Source organism: Lepisosteus platostomus, chromosome 10 (assembly GCF_059453375.1).
Source record: "Lepisosteus platostomus isolate fLepPlt1 chromosome 10, fLepPlt1.hap1, whole genome shotgun sequence".
NCBI lineage: Eukaryota > Metazoa > Chordata > Actinopteri > Semionotiformes > Lepisosteidae > Lepisosteus > Lepisosteus platostomus.
The window spans coordinates 47,021,831-47,043,578 of NC_142620.1; the positions used below are offsets into that span (position 1 = coordinate 47,021,831).

At 35.0% G+C, this 21,748-nt stretch overlaps 2 protein-coding genes across 4 annotated transcripts in view; one reads left to right on the forward strand and one right to left on the reverse strand.

Annotated features, from left to right (window-relative positions):
- Positions 1–860: 860 nt before the first annotated feature.
- zc4h2 (zinc finger, C4H2 domain containing) lies at positions 861–8,972 on the reverse strand. The gene is made up of 5 exons (XM_088596763.1): positions 8,819–8,972; positions 5,091–5,262; positions 4,177–4,349; positions 3,353–3,515; positions 861–1,751 (listed from the first exon to the last, which is right to left on the reverse strand). Exons 1-5 carry the CDS (start codon positions 8,869–8,871, stop codon positions 1,638–1,640), a joined length of 675 nt encoding a protein of 224 aa, XP_088452889.1. The 5' UTR covers positions 8,872–8,972; the 3' UTR covers positions 861–1,637.
- Positions 8,973–11,564: 2,592 nt separating this feature from the next.
- Positions 11,565–21,748, forward strand: part of zc3h12b (zinc finger CCCH-type containing 12B) — a 31,873-nt gene continuing 21,689 nt past the window's right edge. For 2 of the 3 annotated variants that reach the window (XM_088596765.1, XM_088596766.1), the window contains exon 1: positions 11,565–11,925. In XM_088596765.1, coding sequence (XP_088452891.1) covers positions 11,731–11,925 — 195 coding nt within the window. In that variant the 5' untranslated portion in view covers positions 11,565–11,730. The remainder of the gene's footprint in view (positions 11,926–21,748) is intronic. The other variant, XM_088596767.1, reaches the window with a different exon arrangement.

A 21,748-nucleotide genomic window follows, 5' to 3' on the forward strand; every position in this document is an offset into this window, starting at 1 on the left:
TTGTACAACAATTAGAAGAATAATGTCTTTGTAATACTTGTATTGTAATAAGTATTTGTATATTTAAATATGGCGATTAGTTGTTGGATCCATAACCTCCCAAAGAAATTGGCACTTGTTAGAGTGATGCTTCATTAATGATATGTCCTGGTGTGTGAAGTTCTTGTTAAATTTAACTTTCAAAATCAGTTGTCATGTGCCTGTATTCATAAAAAAGAAGTCACATTTTTTATTGAAAAGTTCTTAGAGCTGTAAAATTACCAGTAGCAGACCAATCTATTTTCATTAAAGATAGAAGTAAGGCAAAATAACTAAGCCTGTCTAATCTTCAAGCAAAATTCATATAAACTAATACATTTGGAAGTTTAAAACCTCAGCACTAATAAGGAATCCATTTGGGCTATATTCATCACATAAAAAAGGGTGTAACATAACCAAGTGTTTGAATTCAATATATTAATAATGAAGGCATTATATTCTGTCACTAGTTTAATGAAAACAGATGATATCATATTTTGTCTACTTGTACTACAGTGTATACTTTCTATTACCTCCTAATTCCATGTAATGGGGGGGGGGAACAAATGTCAGACATTTCTATAAAAATAATACTGTTTGCAAATGCCGATTGTGGGTCAAACTAAAATATTAGAACATCTTCAAAAAAATGAATGCAATCTGTACCTGCTCTAGAATATATAGCTGTAAAAAGGAACTTCAAAATGAGCACCCTAAACATTAATTTTCTTTCTTTGGATTTTTAAAATGCTTCCATTTCCTTTAAAGAGATGAACGTGTCTAGCTGAAACAAAGGAAAATAACAGAGATTAAAGGTCATATACAACAAAAAAGAAACAGGGAAATGAAGGAAAGTTTTACTTTAACTGTATTTCATGGGACTGCTAAATGGTCACGTATTATAAATGAAGTTAACCACCATTAAATGAAATGCCCTTGACTCGAAGCATGGCAACCTTGGTTGCCTAGGATATCCACAGAGGAATTTGCACTGTATACATTATAAGCCAGGATCACAGTGACATGTGACAGATGTCAGTGATTCAAGCATCTAAGTCAGGAAAATATATTTAGTATTTCATACAGAAGGCATTATCTCTTTTGCACACGGCTTAATTTCCCTATTGGATACATTTGGAATCCTTCATCCTTGACACTAAACATTAACTTCAATAAAACACTCACACTGCTTATGTGCTATATACCAGACTAATTAACATTTAGGTATCCTTACAAAAAATGTTTTGGCATACAGCCAATTACATTAGTAATTTATAGAAGCAATCTGTAATTTTTAAGTTTCTGTTACATGTTATATACTGTATATATATTAGGCCCAACAGTTTTTACATGAGCCTGGATTTTTTCCCACTAATACTGAAGGCAAATGAATGTTTACTTAGAGACTCTGTGTAAGCTACAGAATGTATTTATTAATGCACAATGTTAGCACCATAAAAAGCTTTTTCACTAAAATTGATTTGAAAACAAATGTTGTGCTTACACCACTTTTAAATATATATAAAAATACAAAAGAAAAACAAACAAACGGGAGGTTTCTCGTCAGGTTACCACGTGGATGCTGAGGTTAGGAAATGTATGAAACAGTGTAACTTTCTTCATTCATCTTGCTTCCTCTTGGGCTTCTTGGGATTGCGTGAGCGGCTCTTGGCTTTGCACAGAGGACAGATCGGGGCATTCCGGTGAATTTGCTGATGGCAAGACAGGCACGCCTAAAAAAATTAGAAATAAAATATTTTTAGATTGTAGTGCTATTGAACCCTTAGCTTAAAAGCTTGTGGAAATGGTCAGTTATAATATTGAGCTGTACCTTACCATGCATTTATAGCATGATGATCATCTATCATCCTTTTTTATTTATGAATTATGTAATATCTCATAAATTTTAGCAAATGTATGTTCTTTTTTAAACAACACAAAATGCAACAAACACAAAACAAATCATACAAAATAGGAGGAAAAGGGATGCTAATTAAGTTCTGGAGATGAAACATCTGACCATGTGTACTTTTAATTTCATTAAAAAAACAAGAACCAATGAAAAACAATACATACAAAAATATGTAGCCAAGATTTTACTAAAACTATGGTTATAATATACTTGATTCCATTGTAGAATGCATTTTCAGCTTGTTACCTTAATGGTAGATTATTCTGGATTCTCTCTGGCTTTGTAATGACTTCAACATTATGATTACTTTCTAATTGAGAGTATGATCTAAAGGTTTATTTTATTATACAGTCTCTGTACCTGTAACTTTACTGAGATCCCCCTTTATAATACCAAAGCCCTGATCAGATGTGAAAGTCAATAACCAATGTTTTGGTACAAACTATTTGGGGGTCCGATGCCTATCCAATCTCAAAACGTTCCTGAACAAAAGACAGTGTGGAATATTATTTTTATCAATTTCGTATAATATTTTTCATGAGATCTCATTACTTTGCTTGTGTCCAAGCGATTAGATTGATTTACATTTTTCACATTAATGACGATTATCAATCTGAGAGGTACAGTACTTTAACATCCAGTTAATATTTTCTTACTTTGCATAGCAGACAGCATCAAAAGAATACTTCCACATTTCTCTCATTTTATTGATGATTGATGCATTATCTGCAAAAACACTTAGGTTTTAAGCAGCAGTTTTTTGCTATTTTGCTTTAAAACTAACAATAAAATGTCATCATCAGAATTTCTTAAATGAAGCCAGTAGGCTATAAATCCTCTCACTTTTTTATTTTTACCGTATCTTTGTGATGTTTTAAGTAATTGAATCTAGGTTGTTATAAACCATAACAGGACAACATATTAAGTTAATCTTTCTATAGAAAAACCACCTAGTAGCTACAGCCCCCAATGAACAACCTATGTTGTAGTTCAGCTTCAACTCATAAAGCTGCCAGTGAAAGACTGGAATTAATCAAGTCTTGCCAGCTAGATGTCTAATTAAACCTGAGCACTTGCCAAGAAATGCCTATTTAACTGTAAAAACACAATTCAGCATTTCAGCCCAAAAATGGAAATCTTACAGGAATAAGCTGACTATACCTTAATCAGAAGCCATAATTATTATTTGCATGAAGTGGTAATAATCGTTCTTAAAAAAACTACAGGCCTACACTATACATGAAATGTTTTTAGTTTGTTCAAGATAAGCGTATAATACTTTTATATCAGTTAATGTGCCAAATTCCCTAACTGCACTAGGTTGAATGTTATTCTTTTTGGAAAGTCAATGATTTAATATGTCTAGAATTTCAGCAGTAAGGACCTCTTCTGAACAGATTATTAGGCAGGAACAGGAAAGACCTTCATTGGTGGTGGCTGCTGTCGGAAGGTGGCAGTCTGTCGAGCATCTTGTTTCCGGGCAACCTGCAGTTGCTGGGCAGCGGCAGCAGCTGCGGCCAGTGACTCAGGAATCGGGGGCTCCTGTGGTTCTGTCTGCCACTCAGCTTTCTGTTTCTCGAAGTAGCTGCATCAACCAAGAAACCGGGAAAACGAAACATGGCTGGTGAACATGTGGATTGTATCTTAAGCAAACCAAGGAGAATCATTTCTGTTTTAACTTAACATGCATCTGGCCGGCTTTTATTGTCTAAACAGTGGGGGACCTGAACACTACCGCCAAAAAACCCATAAACCTGGTGGAACACGCTTGTGTATTGTCTGGTTGCATGAGCACCATAAATTTACACCAGAAGGAATGAATAGCAGCTTAAGGTAATTTAAAATAATTGTCCAACAAATATGTCTATTCTCAAACCCCTTCTTTTTTCTCTTGTTCACCACTAAAGAACATTGACAACATTTTGTGATAACATCATATTTGATGCAGTTCTAATTTAGTAATATTAGATATCTTTATGATTTTATTTGTCCAAAAAAATGCAAGTGGTAGAAGTGTAGGGGAAAACACCCACTAGCTTTTTTATGATTAATAATTTGACTGAAATTCCGCTTGTGATTCAGACATCTTATTTGATTCTACTTATCCTTGCTGCTGCCCACAAAAATCGATTGTCCGTTGTCAGCTTTGACAAATGTTTCTATGCGTGTGCTGAAATGAAGATTAATGGCTGGTTTGTGCAACTAGAGCTGGCAGGCCAGACTAATGAATGCTGTGTCAGACTCACTCAAGTGAGAGCTTCTCTTCCTCCTCACACAGGTCTGGCAGCCTTTGTAGACCTAGTGTCATCCTCAGTGCGTCTACGTGCTCTTTCAAAGGCTTGTACTCTTCGTGGAGACGCCTCGTTGATTCCAGCAGCTTGTTCAAGTCATTTTCAGACTGCTTGATTGTGTTTTCCATCTAGAGTAGAACAGAGGGAATTTTTAAAAAAATATGAAAAGCAAGTTTAATGACTGAGATTTTTAAAGCCTTAAAAGTATTAAGATAAAAAAGTGTCCCATTTGGGAAAGAATTCCCATACCACGCAATCCCTTTCATTTGGTTGACGATTCAAGCTTCAAGCTTCACTGTAAATCCAGCATTACTGAAACTGAGTCACCAATGACTAACATCAAAATAGCTTCAGAAAATGTTTTTAACTTGACATGAAATACATTCAATTTTATTGTGATATGAGAAAATCCAGACACTCTGTTTAAACATTCAGAAAACTCCTAAAGCCCACTACTGATTATCCTTTTGAAGTATCAAAGTCAACAGGCCATTATCTATAGCCTGTTAACTGTGCTAATATTGTAAGAACACATTGAACAAACTTGGTTTGCTTTCAAGGTCACCCTCAATTTCAGGGAATGCTAGATCCTATTTTAATACTTCCTTGAGTGATGCCATCATTAGTTAGGATGACAAAGACTTGAGCAGGTATAAGTACTCTCCTGGTACTTTGTCTATCAGAAAAGCAACGAGCCCAAGAAAGAAAGATAATATCACCATGAGCACTTGCTAAAAGGCCTAATTCAGATTCTGCTGTTCTCTGACCTCTGCAGCTCTGATTTCAATAATGGATGTTCACCCCTCTAGGCTGCAGAATACATGTCCTTTGGGCACATACACCATTGCTTGTCTGCCTTTATTACACACCACATTGATGTCGGCATGGATTAGTCGTAGCTCCTCCACATGAGCCATCTTCTCTTGCAGTAACAAGTCCATCTCTTGCTTGTATTCCTTCAGGTGCTTCTCCTCTGACTCCAGGGCTTCGAACTCTGTCTTCAGACGGGACTTAATCTTTTCCATCTGGATGGTTTTATTCCTGGAAGAGCAGATCATGTAATAGATCACTATGTTCTCTAACATTACACATTTTGCCATAAACCAATTTATTTTCTCGAGTAAATGCCTAAAATAAAAATAGCGAAAATAAAAAAACAAAAACATTCCATTTAATTTGTGACCCCCCCCTATCTACTTATTTCTGTTATCTATCCTCTAGGAGTGTCAAACTCAATTGCTATGACAGTTCAGATTTTATTTGAATGTATTTCAAGGGGGCCATACCATAAATCATCAAAATACTACACACTATTGTTATATTTTTGTAGTATTTTGTGTTTGGGGTGCTTATTTTATAAATAAAAATACATGCCTCTAAAAATCAATTAGCAATCATTGTGTCTTCACTAGATGCCAATTGTACAAAACCTATTTCCCACCAAGTATGTGATGTTTTTTAGCATATTTTGAATAATAACAGTATTATAGATAATTGTTATTACTGTACACAACACAATTGTACTGTATGCAACACTACTGTACAAAACAATACTATATACAACAATTGTTTATCAAAAAATATGTAAGGACATATTATTTAATAAGTGGCAAACATAAATGGCAGCTATATACATGCATGTACTATACAATTTTTGTATTTATACAAAATCCCTTCCCTTTGTAGTCCACTTGCTTTGAGGTCTTGCTTATGTGTTGATTTGTATTATTGAAGATCATCCTTATTGTTAACATAATTTTGACAAAACATGTATCTAATGCTGCAGGTGTTACTAAAGCAAAAAAAAGAAGGAAATCATTTTGCTCTGACTGTAAAACATGAAATGATAGAAAGGACTTAAAAAGATGAGCAGTTGAGAGACTGTATATATTTAACAATTTAATATCGTTATATATTTGTCTTCATTCTGTATTAAATTAAAGGGGCACATTATCATAAACATATAATAGTATTCTTATTTCAAACAACTCATGAGCATTTGCATTTAAGGTACTGGGAATTAACACGGAAATAAACACGGAAAATGCAGAATCATAGAAAAACCAAAACACTTCACTTTTTCTATTATTGCTTTCGCTCTTTTGCAACAACAATCTGTTGTACAACTCATGTAGTACAATCCTCATTGTACTTGAGCATATATGTCCAGTCACGTCTATTAAGAAACATACATTTCTCCGCATCTCTTGAAACTTGTGACTTTTGTAAGCATTATCTTTTGTTGACAACATAATTACAGGGGCCTTATTATAATTTTCAAATCTTTAAAAACCCTATGAATACACTTTCAATGAGTCCTGTGGTGGTTCAGTTTCTGAGATTGCTCCAAAACATGGAGGGTTTGGAGGAAGTGTCTGTAAAGATCTTATAATGTTTTTCCCACTATTTTTGTGCAAAGTCACCCCCCTGTTAAACTTGATTAATGACATAATCAAAAAGCGGTACCATGACTGGACAGATGTAGGGCACCACAGGGAGCACTGTGTGTGTGTGGTACTGAACATCACCAAGTGCATGAAGTTCTTGCATATACTCTCACCACAACTACCACACAGGCCGAATAAAAGGGCTTGGTGGGACAAATCTGGCAGGTCACAATGGACTAAAGCCTAGTCTGGAACACACAGAGAGCAATATTACAAATATAGAAATTTTAACACATAAGGAACTTCATCTTGATGTCAGACTCAGGACTCAAGAGCTGTAAGGTACAGTACTACCCTACTTTGCAATCAATATCTCTAAACTGAGTTTTTCAAAGGAATCTCGCAACAAGAAATGCCCTCTATATAGTATAGCACAATTTCACTTAGAGTAGGGCTTCTTAGTCCGCTTGCGCTAATGAATCCTGATACCCACAGGTTTTTCCTCCAGTAGAGTTCCGAACCCAAATTTAAGAAAAACATACTAATTAGTTATTTTGAATTGTCTCCACTATTGGAGCTGTAAAAGACTTTGAATGTGCCTGCAAAAAAAACTCAAAGTAACTTGAAAACTTACTTTGGTGAGAACAAAGAACATCACCAAAAATGTTCTCCAATTAATCAAATAATTAGTTCAATTGAGGGCTCAATAAGGTAACAGGAAGCTCTGCTGGGATAGAGACCAGTCAGAAGGAGGGTCAACATACAGTAAGTGGGAATGGAATTCATTTCTGCATAGTTATATAACTATTGCCATACCAAACAAACGCAAAGCACACAGTACTACGTATAAATATTTATGGCTTTGTTACTCATGCAACAAATGCATCATTCACTGCAAAAAGTGAGTAAACCTTGGTCTGTATTTACAGGATCATAGTTCAGGAGTGAGTGAAATCCTCATTGCACTGAACATAAATATATACTGTAGAACTTTCCATCATCACGCATTGCATCGTAAAAGTAACTTTCTGAAATAAAATAGATATTTTCAGAGAGAAACATATATAAAAGGGCACTCTTTTCCGTGTGTTTAAAGACTCGCACAAGATCATAACCTTTACCAAAGAACATGTTTTTACTTGTATCAAATTATAAACGAAGTTATGCGAAGCAAAGTACACGTTAAGGAAATAGTCACTATTAACCTTTGCAGGTGACACAGCATCGTTAGAATTTCTAGTAACGTACAGGTCTTGGAATTAGGATCTCATCCTCAAGCTTAGTGAACGAATTTTAGAGACAGAATAAAACATTACAAAAATATAATATTTTACGGATTTCAAGTAAAACGGAGAGGCTAGAATGTGTGTAAGCCTTTAAAATCACTATGTTTTCCATTAAAAAACGAAGAATAATATAGTACTAATATAAATTTCCTCTATATTATAATATTATATATTATAAGAGCATAATAATAACTGATGATTCCATTCCCCCCTCTCACCCTCCAAAACGCTAATTCCTTTGCTAATCGGGTGATTGCATCCGAAAGGGCTACTTTCACTTGAAGTGCGCTCTCCATTGTTTCTTTCACGAGCAGATAACTGCATCAGGAAGTCGCCAATGGCAACTGTTAACTGTCCTATTGTTTTTCACAATTTCGCATGCAGAACGTTCTACGGAGCGCCTGTCATTTTGATACCGAAACAACACGTTTCTTTATTTTTTAAATTCATATCAAGTCGTGATCCTTTTGTGATTTATATGCATTCGTTTCTCAGGGAAGTTCAAAACCTCTAAAAATCATCATCAGTCGTTGTAGCTAACATGAAAATTGTTACGCTACAATGATGGTAACTTTTATCTCCTTAAACACAGGAAAAAAAATAAAAGAATTGAAAGCGGATGTTATTTCTATTTTTAATTGCTCTGCTCAAGCCTCACACTGCCAATGATATTTAACGGACCATAAAAGAAATTGTAACTACAATTCGAATAATTAAACATGCAACACCATGTATTCCGTCCTTAAATATGTTTTTTATCATTTGCATTGGCACACAGAATTATGTCAAAAGTGAAATCGTCAAGATGCAGTCTTGAAAAAAAATCTCTTTCTACTTTTGTGTCTAAATAAAAAAAAAAACAATGAATTAGAACAATCGAAAATCGCTATTTAAAGCAATTTACTTAGCGGGTGTATCTATTACCTGATTTCTTTGATGTTTTCTAATTTGCACATAATCTCTTGCTCATCCGCCATGGTGCTCTCAGTAGATTCCAATGTACCAGACCGAATATCCAAAATGCCAGCAAAACAATAGATACAAGGTAGCTCTAGCTGGAATCTGTGGGCATGTGCAAGTCGCGGGGAATCATGGTAACTGTAGTCAAGTGTAAAGAAGCATTACAGAACGCCTGAAGAATCAGGTGAAAACTACACTTCCCATCTTGTGAAATGCATGGAAGAGAGAATATTTTTCATACAAACTTTGAACATGAAAATGAAATGAAACCTATTGTTTTTATTGCAGTTATATGACAACCCAAGGAGACACCTTAAGGTTTTTACAATTTAATTAAAAACACAGATCAGTGGCATTTGTGTGTCGAGATGGGTTGCAAAAATGTCTTTTGCAACAGTTAACATTTATATTTTAGTTATTATTAAGTTGTCCGTAGTCAATTTGGTGACCCGTTTCATTTCTATAAAAGACGTCTCCATACCTCGGTCGTTTTTTCAGAACATTACACTTAAATAATTTCAACGAACAATTAAATGAACACGTCTGAAGAATAAAGCCCAGTACAAACCATAAGAGGGCGCAAAAAGCATTATGACACGGCTCCCAGTTCATGATTTTCCCGTGAGGACCGTTGGTACCTCTCTTCTTCGACGTACAGTATTATGGGTTTTGAATCACGCAGACAAACTGAGATAGCACTCTCTGGTTTTGCAAAGAATTGTATTTTATATTTGTACTAAATGTATACAATTCTCCCCCCGAATACCGGTATCCCTTTATTTAATTTTTAAAAAAACAAGCAACTCATAACCTTTATGCAAATCTCTTTTACGTTTGCAAATACTTTTGCCCGTTGTATCTCACTAAAATCCTTTTTGTTTTCTCTCTTGGGCAGAATCAGTTTTTATTAACGTATCATACTTGGATACATGGATGTAAACGTTGTAGATAACAGATGGCTTGTTTAAACATCTGGGATTTTCAGGTCTGTTGCACTAATGTATCACTATGGTATTAATCCAGTTATTCACTAATTTGCTTCATTCTTTTTGTAAAAGGAAAACTTTGCCAAAATATTTGCCAATGTTGCTCTGCTGTCTGGATATCTGATGCTAAAATATTAATACATGTCTACATATAATCAATCATACAGTACAGCACTACCTGATTTAGTGGGTATTTCAAAGGTGCTCAAAAGTATTCATCATGTCCCAAATTCAGTGGCCATTGCGCAAACTTAAAGTACTCATCAGCATAAAACTTTGTAAATTGTACTGGCATCCTGTACAATTTAGAGTGAATTTCACTATTCATATATAAGGCACTGAAGGGCCTTGTTCCAGACTGTCTGGAGGATTTTCTGCATGAATGTAGTTCAACTCTTAATCTTAGATCTGATCTTAATCTTAGGCCTTCTTAGTCTGCTGAAGATCTGGATTCACACAATGGGCAATAGACCCTTCTCATAGGCATCAATGCATCTGTGGAATTACTTTCTTAAATCCCCTTAAGAGAATAAGCAGCTGACAACATTTTCAAACTTTATTTGAAGCCCATTCATATTAATATGTAATTTATTCTTACTCTTAGTTTCAAGACTCATTGAAACTGTCAGTTTGCTGTACCTTTTTCTTTCACTTTATTTTTGCTTCGGCAGTTTATTGTGTGTGTTATGCAGTACTTTGAGTTTCTTGAAAAGCACTCATAAAATTCCATTGTTTTATTATAATCTCTAACAAAACAAACTCCAAACATTTTACAGTCAGAGGATTTTCTAGACACCGTTTTGTGTAATCAGAGGACTAAAGATTAATGAAACCTACTTAAATCATCTGTGACTTGATGACAACATGATTATATTTGCAATGAAGCAAATATGATTAACCTGTCATCAGTGCCGAAATAAACTTTAAAAAAGCATACTGATGATAAGTAAGAAATTAATTTCTCCTAAGTTGAACGAAAGTAACACCATCGGTCCTTAAGACACCAGTTGCTATGTATGTCTGGATCAATTATTCAATTAAAACCATGTGTAGAAATAAAGAACAGAGTCAAAATGAACTGGAGGGCTTTTGGGAGAAAGCAGAAATCGCCTTAATCTCTCAAAAGAAAAGTTTTTGAAAATCATGTGCTGCCTGTACTAAAACATTTACACTTTATTTTCATTCTTACAGGAGTGAGGAATTAAAATGACAATACGCAAGATATATTGCAAGAAGCATACATGATTGTTGGATAAAATAAACTCTGAAATAGAACCCAAGAGGCAAAGAACTGACTGAACATGAAGACAACAGGTTTGAAGATCACAAGATGAAATTAAGAAGTATGTTAATGCAACTAGGCCAAGGACATTGTTGAAGACTCTTGAGTAGGCCTTTATCCAACAGCTGGTAGGCAAAGACTGAAGGTGATAACCCTTGCAACACAGTTGACTATGTTAGGTACTTCATAATAGCTGTATAGCTAGAATTTTCATATCAGTACTCATTTCATTTCATTTTTAGTACTAAATAATTTTCAAATGGCATACCAAGAAGGTTACTACTTCCTCGTCAAAGAACAGAGGGAACCTGGTAGAGGCCCTATGAAACAGCATTAAATGGGTTGGAGTCTTTTGTTGGATTGCGAGGTTTGTTGTCTTCAGTACTGGCGACAGGGGGCGGCAGACTTGTTGCTAAGAGACAGTCTGTGGGAGGCAGGATGATGGAGGAAAAGGATGCAGGAGAAAATTTTGCCGAAACGCTGCTCGGGAAAAAAAGAAGCTTAAATGTCCTCACCTTTTAAAGTGTTTGACCCTTGCAGCGACTGCAATCGCCCATTAAACTCAGGAACTGCCTTTGTTTGCGTGGGTCGCTAATTTCTAATAATAAATGGTTCTGGAGCTGGCAGCGCCCGCGAGTGCAGGCCCATTGCTGCAGCGCTCTATCCCGTACATCGAGCGAGTTTTCCGGGTGAGTGTCAGGCACAGCACCGCTGAGTCAAACTGCGGCAGCGCCGGCGAAAGCAGCTTCAGCATCAGGCTGAGTATCGGGGAGGGCGAGGAAGGTGACTGCACGAAGGCAAAAGTAAGCACTAGCTAATCGCGTTTCTGTAGTTTTGTTTCTGGATTGAAATACACTTTTTTTTTTCGTATTGATGAATGGCCATGATGATAAAGCTTTTTAAAATGTCGTGCTTCAACATGTGACGGTTGATAATCATCATCATCATCATCATCATCATCATCCGCATTATTATTACTATTGTTGGGTGAATTCGATAGTAATTGAAAGTGTTCATTAGATGTTAATATTTTACGTTGAAGTATTTTAAATAAAACGAAAGCTGAAGATCTGAGAATCGCGCAACAGCAGGATCGTTTGAAAAGGTTAAGGGTGTACAGTATAAACTACAGAATAACGATGTATTTGTCATTCAAGGTCTGCCGCTTGATAAGTGGAACAAATTATTTTAACGTTAGCCTGACCTAAAACTACATTGTGCAACTGGATATGTGCGTAAATGAATATTTCCAGCGGAAAGTTATCTGCGATGCCTCTTATGCTAAAGAGCAGATAACAGGAGATGTAACAGGAGATGGGACCTTTTCGTATTCTGGTTAGTTACATCTAGAACTTCTACTGCCCATTTAAAAGGTTACAGTGCTAGCTTCTGTGATTACTCTGTAAATAATATTAGGATTATTCGATTTTGTGGAAGCGGGTTGTGTACAGGACAACAGAAGATTAATGAAGCGTTTATTATTACAAGACGAGTATGTGGGGTTAGTATCACAGGCCGGTTTGATTTGCCTCAGTGGATCTGAATTTTAGAAAAAAAATGTTCACACTACTCGGTCACATAGAATTTGGTGTGGAATTCGCACTTTAGTTCTAAAAAAGATCTAGTTAAAGTTTCAAACCAAAATGGAGATTACAGCCGATGGATAAGTATTTGTTCATTTTCTCGCTTAAGGAATTTTTATTCAAGTGTTTAAAGTGAACATGTTTCTGAACATTTGTTATTACAGTTGCATTTGATGATGTTGATTACTGTATACAGTATATGCTTACTCTTTCTAATGACTTTTAAATTGTGGCATCTAAGTTTAGACATGTGGTTAGGTATTATGTTTAGATGCTGTAAACTACAACACAGATCAAATACTCTTTTTGAGTTTTTGTAATTTAGTGGATTTTGACTTCTTTGTTTTGCTATTTAAATGCCTGTAGTCAAGCCTCTGTACAGGCCCTCATACAATAATACAGGATGCTTTGCAGCAGCCCCTATACTTATTATATTGAAAACCAAGAGGGCTTTAATGGTACTGAATGATGTGGTGAATTCCACATTTCCCATGTGTGCTGTCACATTTTTGTTTAACAGAATGACAGGGTTTAAGAATTTTCTTGATTTTTTTAGAAAGGAAATTGACATACAAAAAATCTCTCTTCGGCATGTTTAGGACCAGGTTTCTGTGGAACTGGTAAAACAGAAAATTTCTATTTAAGTCAAAATACAAAAGGGAATCTTAAATAACCTTTAAATAAGTAATTCTCCTGGAAGTATTCAGATTCTTCTCTAGGAGAAAATTCCATTGTAGCTCTTGAAGGGCTAAAGAACAGAACAGTTAAGCAGCACACAGTGTTTTGGAGAAAGAATCTTGAGTTCATTGCTGTTTTTTTGTGCGGAAGATATTTATTGTGATCCTTTCAATTTTAGTACAGTCCGGTGCTCAACTATCTTTTTACCAAAGCATTTAATGTGTAATGTAGTCTTTTTGTTGGTTTTACTTAGTCTTTTTTCTTTCTGCTTTTGAATATTGTGTGCTATTATATAGACCTTTGAGTTTATTGAACCATACTGTACTCATCTAATTCTATGATATATTAATATTGACACTATAAACACAGCCTCAATCTTTGAAGTGAAGCAAAGCTCGTTACCTGCTCAAGTTTGAAATAAAATGACCTGAATGTTAGTAAAGAAAGATGAGCAGGAATCATAAAATATATTTTTATGTCTTTCTTGTTTTTCAAATCTGAAGGAACAACCATGATTATGTTTAAAGTGATTTAGCCCACGTACCTGAAGTGGTTAAGATGTCTGGATTAGGCCAAACACATTATTATTCTAAACTGCAATTTAAACTATGTAGTATAATTATCATGGCAAACCAATATATTAGAGTTTTGAGTGACCATTTGCATTTATAAAATATTCACTTTAATAAGTTAAAGCACTTGGATTCATACTATTTTGCACTTTTACTATGAGATGATTATGAGATGATTAAAAAAATAGATTCAGTATGCACTAAGTGGCAAGGTGAATATGAATTAATTACAGTAGTTTCTTAGTGAAAATAGTAAACATTTGTTATTATATATATTTGCTGCAAAATATTGCATGTCAGAAACCTTACATATAAACATGTATGAGTGAATATGTGTCCAAATTGTTGTTTTCTCAAGAATTCGGCTAGGTAGGTGATTTAGAATGATCAAGTGAAACGGGAGATAAAAAAATGGGTTATGATCTAGTTTCCTTTAAATTAAAATGCAGATTGAAGGCTGAATCATGAAGATGGGAAAGAAAAAGTATACACTTACCACATTTTAATTTGCACAATTTGTTTTTGTTTCAGCGATGTAGTAATTTAAGGGGTTTATTCGGTAAAGTAAGGCTGAGTAGTTTTGGTCGTATGCTTTCGTTTGTTTATATAGCGTCTTAGAGATGGATTAATCTGTATGCAGTACATTTCCTATTATTGTTTTAAAGTAGTTTACTTACCGTTAAAAGTGTGAGAGGTGCAAGACTTGCTGTATGTAGTGGTTTACTAAATGCTTTTGTGTTTTCAGAAGCACAGAAAAAAACAATGGCAGAGGTGTTTCACTTGTACAGTCTCTTTTTCTGGACATGATGATGAAATGAATTTGGGTGTAACATCTCAGAGACTGGAATCAGCAGTACTTGATTCAGGGTAGATTGATAGTAGGTAATGGGCTCCTGTACTTGCAATCAGCCCCACAGAGATGCATGGCTCCACTTGTTGCTATGAGACCAGTCCCACAAGCCTGCGCATGTGCTCTTAACTCAGTGGCCTTGCTGGGTTGTGGCCTCTGTAGTGGAGGAGGAGAGGAGGAGGCCCACTGGAGTTTCAGTTGTTGTGCCTTTTCATAATGTTAGGAAATTCCAGCTTGAGGCAGAGGGAAAACACAGAGTTTGCAGCAGTTACTCACTTGCTTACTGTTTTGTTTAATATCCGTGTACTAAGTTGACGTGAGAAACAAAATGCTATTGAAAATTTTATTTTCAATATTTAGAGTCTGTCTTCATGCTTTGCTTGTTTATTCATCCAGATATCTTCTGTCTCTCTTATTTACTCTCAATAGTTGTTCTTTACATATGACTTTAGCTGTTGGTTTACGTCTTAGTGTTGTATACCATAAAATAACCATTATTTTATACCACAAAATAATCAGCTGACTGCAAATGAATACTGTTACTGCATCCATTTATATTTTAGCATTTTCTCTAAGAAAGGGAAAGGTCTAATACACATTACTGTGTTTAATTTATTTCACATGGTTCCTTGAATCAGACATTTTTTGTTCAAGAGAATGATGCGAAGGATTATCCTAGTGTTTAGTAAATATACTCTAACAATCCTCACACACTCTTACGTCTCATGTTTTAATGGTTTGATTTTTCCACCATACATAGGACGTTGATATTGGAATCCGACACTACACAAGTCTGTTAAACACACCTCAGTACTCCATGTGTACGTCTTCAGTTAGAGATCTCCTTATCAACCTCAATAAAACCACCCAGAGTGTTACAGAAACAAAAACTGACCTTTGTTTCATTCATACATATGACGTAATGCCGGTTCACGGTGACTTTTGATCTATTGCTCTTGTGCTCGATCAGGGACATGAAACTGTTTTGTGTGTGGGAGTTAATGTGGTCAAATGCATTTTTTTATGTTCAGCAAAGCCCACAAGGAATATTCAGTGCCTTTTCCTATGTGAGTGCTGTGTAATAGATTAGTCTTATTTTATTGTTTACCAATTTTACACACTGGTCTGGTGCAGATTTTGCCCTCTCAGGTTATTTGGGGTCACATATGGACAGCTGTTTTCAAATGTTTTCTCAGATTCTCAACAGTAAGGACATTGACTGGGCATTCTAGGACATTCACTGTCCTATATTAAAGACACTCCATTGGCTTGCTGGAAGGTGAATTTGTGCCCCAGTTTTAGGTCAGAAGCAGGGTTTCCTCCAAGATTTGCCAGTACTTTGATTCACTTATGTTCCTATCAGTCTTGACAAGCTTCCCAGTTCCTTGGTCATGAGAGGAAGAACTGTGATATAATACTGCCTCTACCATGCTTGACCGTAGGGATGGTGTTGACTGAGAGATGTACTGTGTTGGGTTTGGATCAGATGTAGTGCTTTGTATTTAGACCAAAAAATCTAATTTTGTCTTGTTTGAGCACAAAACATTTTGCATACAGTATGTTTGCAAGATCAGTTTAGTGCTTTGTGGAAAACCCCATACAGGATTTTAGATGTTTTTCTTTTTCACTTCCATACAATTCCTCTTTGTGGACTGACCAGGATGTTGTTGATCAATGTTCTTTTTCTACTGCCTGAGCCACTCAACTTATGAGTTATGTCTGATCAGTTTAATCTTTGACTGGCTGCTCAGTTTGATCAGGGACAGACTGATCCAGGCTGTGTCTAGGTGCCTTCGACTTCACCATGCTCAGTGATATCACAATGATATACTTCACAATGCTCAAAGAGATATTTAAAGTGTTTAAAATATTTTATACCCTTTTCCTGATTGTTTTTTGTTATTTTTGAAATCACGAGAACCCTATTATTGCACACAGTGTACCTACTTAATTTAGACACACTGTCTGTGTGCCTAAATTAATCTGTGTCCAATTTAATTAATTTGGTGTATCTCATTTTAGGTTTACCACAGCTAATGATTTATATATTGAATATATTTATGCAATCATGACTTCTGGATTTTAATTTTTTATTATCCGTTTACTTCTTTCTTTTCATTTTTCCTTTAAAAACGTGGAGTGAACTGTGTATGTAATAGGCACTAATTGGTACTTTAAAGCATCATGACTGTAAGCTTTAAAGTACCAAAAAGCGAAAAACTGTGCAGGAGTCTGAATACTTTTGCAAATCAATGTATAACAAAAGGTATTACAGAAGGCTGCACAGATGATTGGGGGGTTGGCAGTATGCCTATCTACAGGTGTTCCTAACAATTATGAAGTTGTATACTGAACAAATACTATCTGGACAGCAAGGTAGGCTACTATACCAATGTAATCGCTATGTGGCCTTTTATCTTCTTACCACATGTAAATGGCAGCTGCTTCCATAGGGTGAGTTCATGTAAACCACAAGGGCACGTTTTCTTGTTGATTTAAGGGCCGTGCAACACCCTGTCCTTTTGTACTGGAGTGCCTTTAGGGCTACCAAGTCCCTTTGCACAGAATCCATTATTCTGTATGTCTCATCTGATTCATTATAAATCAAATAATGGAAGCTGTATTTATGACCAGTTCATAAACCAGCTTCTTACTCACTCTTGATCATTTGCAAATGGGACTTTTTCTTGTGTTGTATATTTAATGATGGTTCTAGTGTTGAACTGAAGGAAATGGAGTATATCACACAAGAATGTGACAGCAGAGTCAAAATGAAACTGGCTTATAGCTTTCATGACAAAGATATTATAAGCTTTAATACAGGTTACAGTATAGTATCAGGTTCATTTTTGCTTCATTACAAGTTAACTTTTCTGTTTCAAATGAATGCATGTTCTTCATGTTGTGAGAAAACATTTAAAGGGAAGAAGATCTTTCTGACAATATTCATTGGGGTGTATTCCAAAAAACATTTTTATGCAATAAGGAGCATCTTATCCAATGATATGATAAGTTTTATTAGGTAAAAAAACCTTTTGTGAATTAGGCCCTGTGTTTGAAACAGTTCACTCTACCGAAAATATTTTTGTAGAAGATGCACAATTACAGTAAGTAACTAAATTGTTATTTCTGTGTGGTAAACTGACAGAAAAGAAATCACTTTTTTAATCCTTTAGTATTAGCTTATCAGTGCAGAATGCGTGTTGCAATAGTCCTTGTCTCTTATTTAAGACGTAATTAGAAGCATTCCAAAATTTTAATAAAGGTACTATTTTTTAAAGTGTTTGTCTGTCTTTAAGTAGCCTGTGATGCTTTATTTTATAATATGTATTGTATTACATTTTCTACTGTTTGAATGACTTAGGTTATATTCCAGACCTAAAATGGAATTAGTAATTGACATTGTATCCAAAACAGTCAGCTAGGGCCTGAAGATATGAGAGGTTATATTTTTTATTTCTTTGACACACTGATAAGTGTCTTTTAGAACCTTTTCTAATATATCATCATAATCAAAGGAAAGGTTCACATTAATTCTGAGAGTAGTGGTTGGTTTCTTGTTGCTGGGCAGAAAGACTGCTGGGCCTCGGTCTGCTTTCCATAAGCTCATAAATCTACTGGAGTGTCAGGAAAAGTTCATTTCTTTCCTGCTGTTTACCTAAAACACCTTTTGCGGAGGTGTAAACCTTTTCAGATTATTAGGCTGAGATTGCTAGTGACCTTTTACCTTAAACTCCAATTACGCCTCCAGTTTGACATTTAAAACCAGCATCTGGAGTTTTGTGAAACTAGGAGCAATTCAGGGTAGGGGGTGTTCTGCCCTGGAAATCTGAGGAATCTTTATTTTTTACTGGATATATTTTGTGCTCACTAAGTGTCACTAACGTCTGTGACAGCAAGTTAACAGACAAATTAGTTATTTGTTTCAGATTTGGCATAAGGCAGATCTGAGAATCATTTTTGATTACTTGATGTCACATACTGCTTTCTCATGCACTGGTACAACCGGAATGCTTGCTTGTAAACTTGATTACTTCTTTTAGGCACACTTACTTATGCCACAGTTGTACATTTTCCAGCAAGTATTTATTATGGCACTATCCCAGCTGTAAAATAATGTTTTTAAAGTTTTAAGTTCATTGTCTTGTGTACCACAAGATGGCAGCAAGAAATGGTGATCAAGTGTCTTCTTGCTTCTTACAGAAATAACGTATTTAAAAGGTTATTGTTTCAAGACATTTAGTCTATTACAGCTTTAACTAAATCTGAGGGTTCTTTTGCAAGAGTGCTTCAAAAATTGACTTTTGAATACCTGGTGTTTTACAGTATTTACATACTGTGCTTGTACATACTGTACTCATACTAATTTAATTCTTTTAAACAAACTAAATTAATCGAGAGGTATCAAAAATGCAGGACTGAACGTAAAAAAATGGTCATCCAGGACTGTTAATTTGCATTAGGAGCAGTAGTGATGTGTGACTATCCTTACTGATTACTGTGATTTCTCTTGAAATGTCCAATCCTGTCTGTTTAAGGTAGCCTACAGATAAATTTAAACTTTCAGTAGCCCTTGGGGAGTAGAACATTCAGCATTTTTCCAATTTTATTATAAAAAATACCTCTGATATTTCCTGAAAGTATTTGTCTATGCTTGCATTTTTGGTATCTATTGTGGTGCCTTGTGGTCTGTCACACAATGGTAAACACAGACATGTTTTTTTTTAATAGATTAGAGCTTTAATCTTTGAAAAGTCTTCTTGGTTTTCTCATCAGTTCTTTAAAGCCCCAATTCCTTATTTATTTTAAAGGAATTGTAGAAGAAATGTGCCCAAATCCAGTGAAGTGAAAAATGCATTTCCTTTATCACTCACAAATCAATGAGAATCAATGTGAGGGTAAGGTGGATGCCTTAATCGTTCTTCATATACCGGGTGCAGCTGTAGTTCCTCCTGCAGACAGTTTGGCTAGGAAGGGTTTTCCCATTAAAACAGAGGCTTTATTGGCCTTTATTATCCCATATGTGCTAATACATTATTTTTTTTATTGACAGATGCAGGAAAGAATCAAAACACCTTTAAATGCGTCCAAATGATACCAGATATCAATAAAATATACAGGTACATGAATTAAGAATTCATTGTAATTTTGTATTTAAACTCATGTAGGCTATATTATCGTCTGAACTATTTTAATGTCAGACTTTTTTTAATCCATGTACAAGATTTAAAATATAATTTATTTAAAAAAATATATAATCTCACATGTACAGTACAGTTGTCTTTATAAAGACTGAAAGTGTGTACTGTAGATCATAGATGCTTATGGTTTGGCATATCAACAAATTATGGTAAAGAGGGCATGTTCTTTTAACAGTGTGCCCTTTATATGTAGCTAATTATATACATTATAGACATGAGTTCATGTATTATGCTGTATGGTCTGATATTGTTTTTGCAATCATGTCCTTGTTATTACATTACATCCTATGAAACCAAGATCTGCCTTGCCCCCATGTTGATAATGATTATTTCAGTTCTGCTTTGAGAAAGATAGGCTCTATTTTGCCAGTTAGTCGTGACTCTGCTAAAAAGCTGTTTGCTGATGACAAGGCCCAGTTGCTAGGTAACATATGTCATGGGCTGAGCCTCTTGAAGCGCCGGTGTAGTATCTCTCTCTGTAAGACAAGGGGGTGAATTGCTGTTTCTAAAACATCACAGCATTTTTTACTTTTTATTTCTCTTACTTTTGTATTGTACTAATGCAATGCTTATGTAACAAAGTTCGTATACCCATACTTAAGTTGGTGCCTTTCAGTCAACTGACTCTAAAATCAATGATGATTTTTTTATCTCAATTTTCTTAAATCTTTGGTACTGAAAAAATGGGCTTTTGGGAAATGGAGCACCATGTACTATATTTGAAATATTGATTAGCATGAGGGGTTCATACTTATGTATTAGTGTTTTTAATGTACCAGAACTACAGCCATAAATCTAAAAACTAGACATGAAATATTGAACTCATTGACACACTAAGTAGGATTCAGAACAAGACATTGACTATGAAGAGGGGAATCTGAAATGCTGGCTATGTATGAAAAGATGAATAACTGCGCTTTCATGTCAGAATGCAAAGTAGTTTCTTGTCAGATGAAAAATAGACTTGTTCCATTACTATTATTAGAGTGATAATTCAACATTTGTACTGTGTGAGCAATTAAATGAGAGCTTTTTGATCAAAATATAACAACTGTCCTTACATAACAGTTTATGTATGAAGTGTGAACATATTTAAATTATGTTTCAAATGTTCAGATTAAAAATATATGTATATTAAAAGACCATCCACAACTGAATGTGGAGGTCACTGCAGCAATATTATATAATATTATCTCTTAGCTAGGTATTTTGTAAATGGCTTCAGAAGGGAGCATTTTCATTTTAGAATTGCAAAGAGAATTCATAGCTGTGTGTACAGAATAAGACTACTTGACACGTCTGCAGCATCTTGTGCTTGTCTTATTTTAGTATATGCATCGAACACATCAAGGAAGTGCAGAAAGCTCACAGTGTGTACAGTTGCTTTTCACAGCAGATGAACATAGATTAGAACATAGAAGTGTTTTTGTAGAACTAAAGAATATCTTTTTTTAGACAGAACCCTACTCTTTATTTTTATAGTTGTAATCACATTGATAACTATATATTCCTTTTGTGAACCATTTGCTCTTTGTTTTCAAAGACGATTACAGCATTCTGTCCCTACCGCAGAAATTTCTTCATCTATGCGTTAGTGTAAGAACGTCTAAAGGTTTGAATAATGCCTCTTACAGAAAAATGTAAATAAAAGCCAGTCTTTATTTGTTGATGAAATCTAAGACAGCCTTACCCTCTAGGGGAAGCAATTGGAGTATAATACAGAACGTATACAAAAACTGATA

Bases quoted from the DNA above. Each gene is read 5' to 3' on its own strand.
- zc4h2 (XM_088596763.1), bottom strand. From the start codon at position 8,871: ATGGCGGATGAGCAAGAGATTATGTGCAAATTAGAAAACATCAAAGAA. The intron at 5,263-8,818 runs GTAATAGATACA...CTGCTCTTCCAG, and splicing joins GAAAACATCAAAGAAATCAG to GAATAAAACCATCCAGATGG. The intron at 1,752-3,352 runs GTCTTTCCTGTT...TAATTTTTTTAG, and splicing joins AGCAGCCACCACCAATGAAG to GCGTGCCTGTCTTGCCATCA.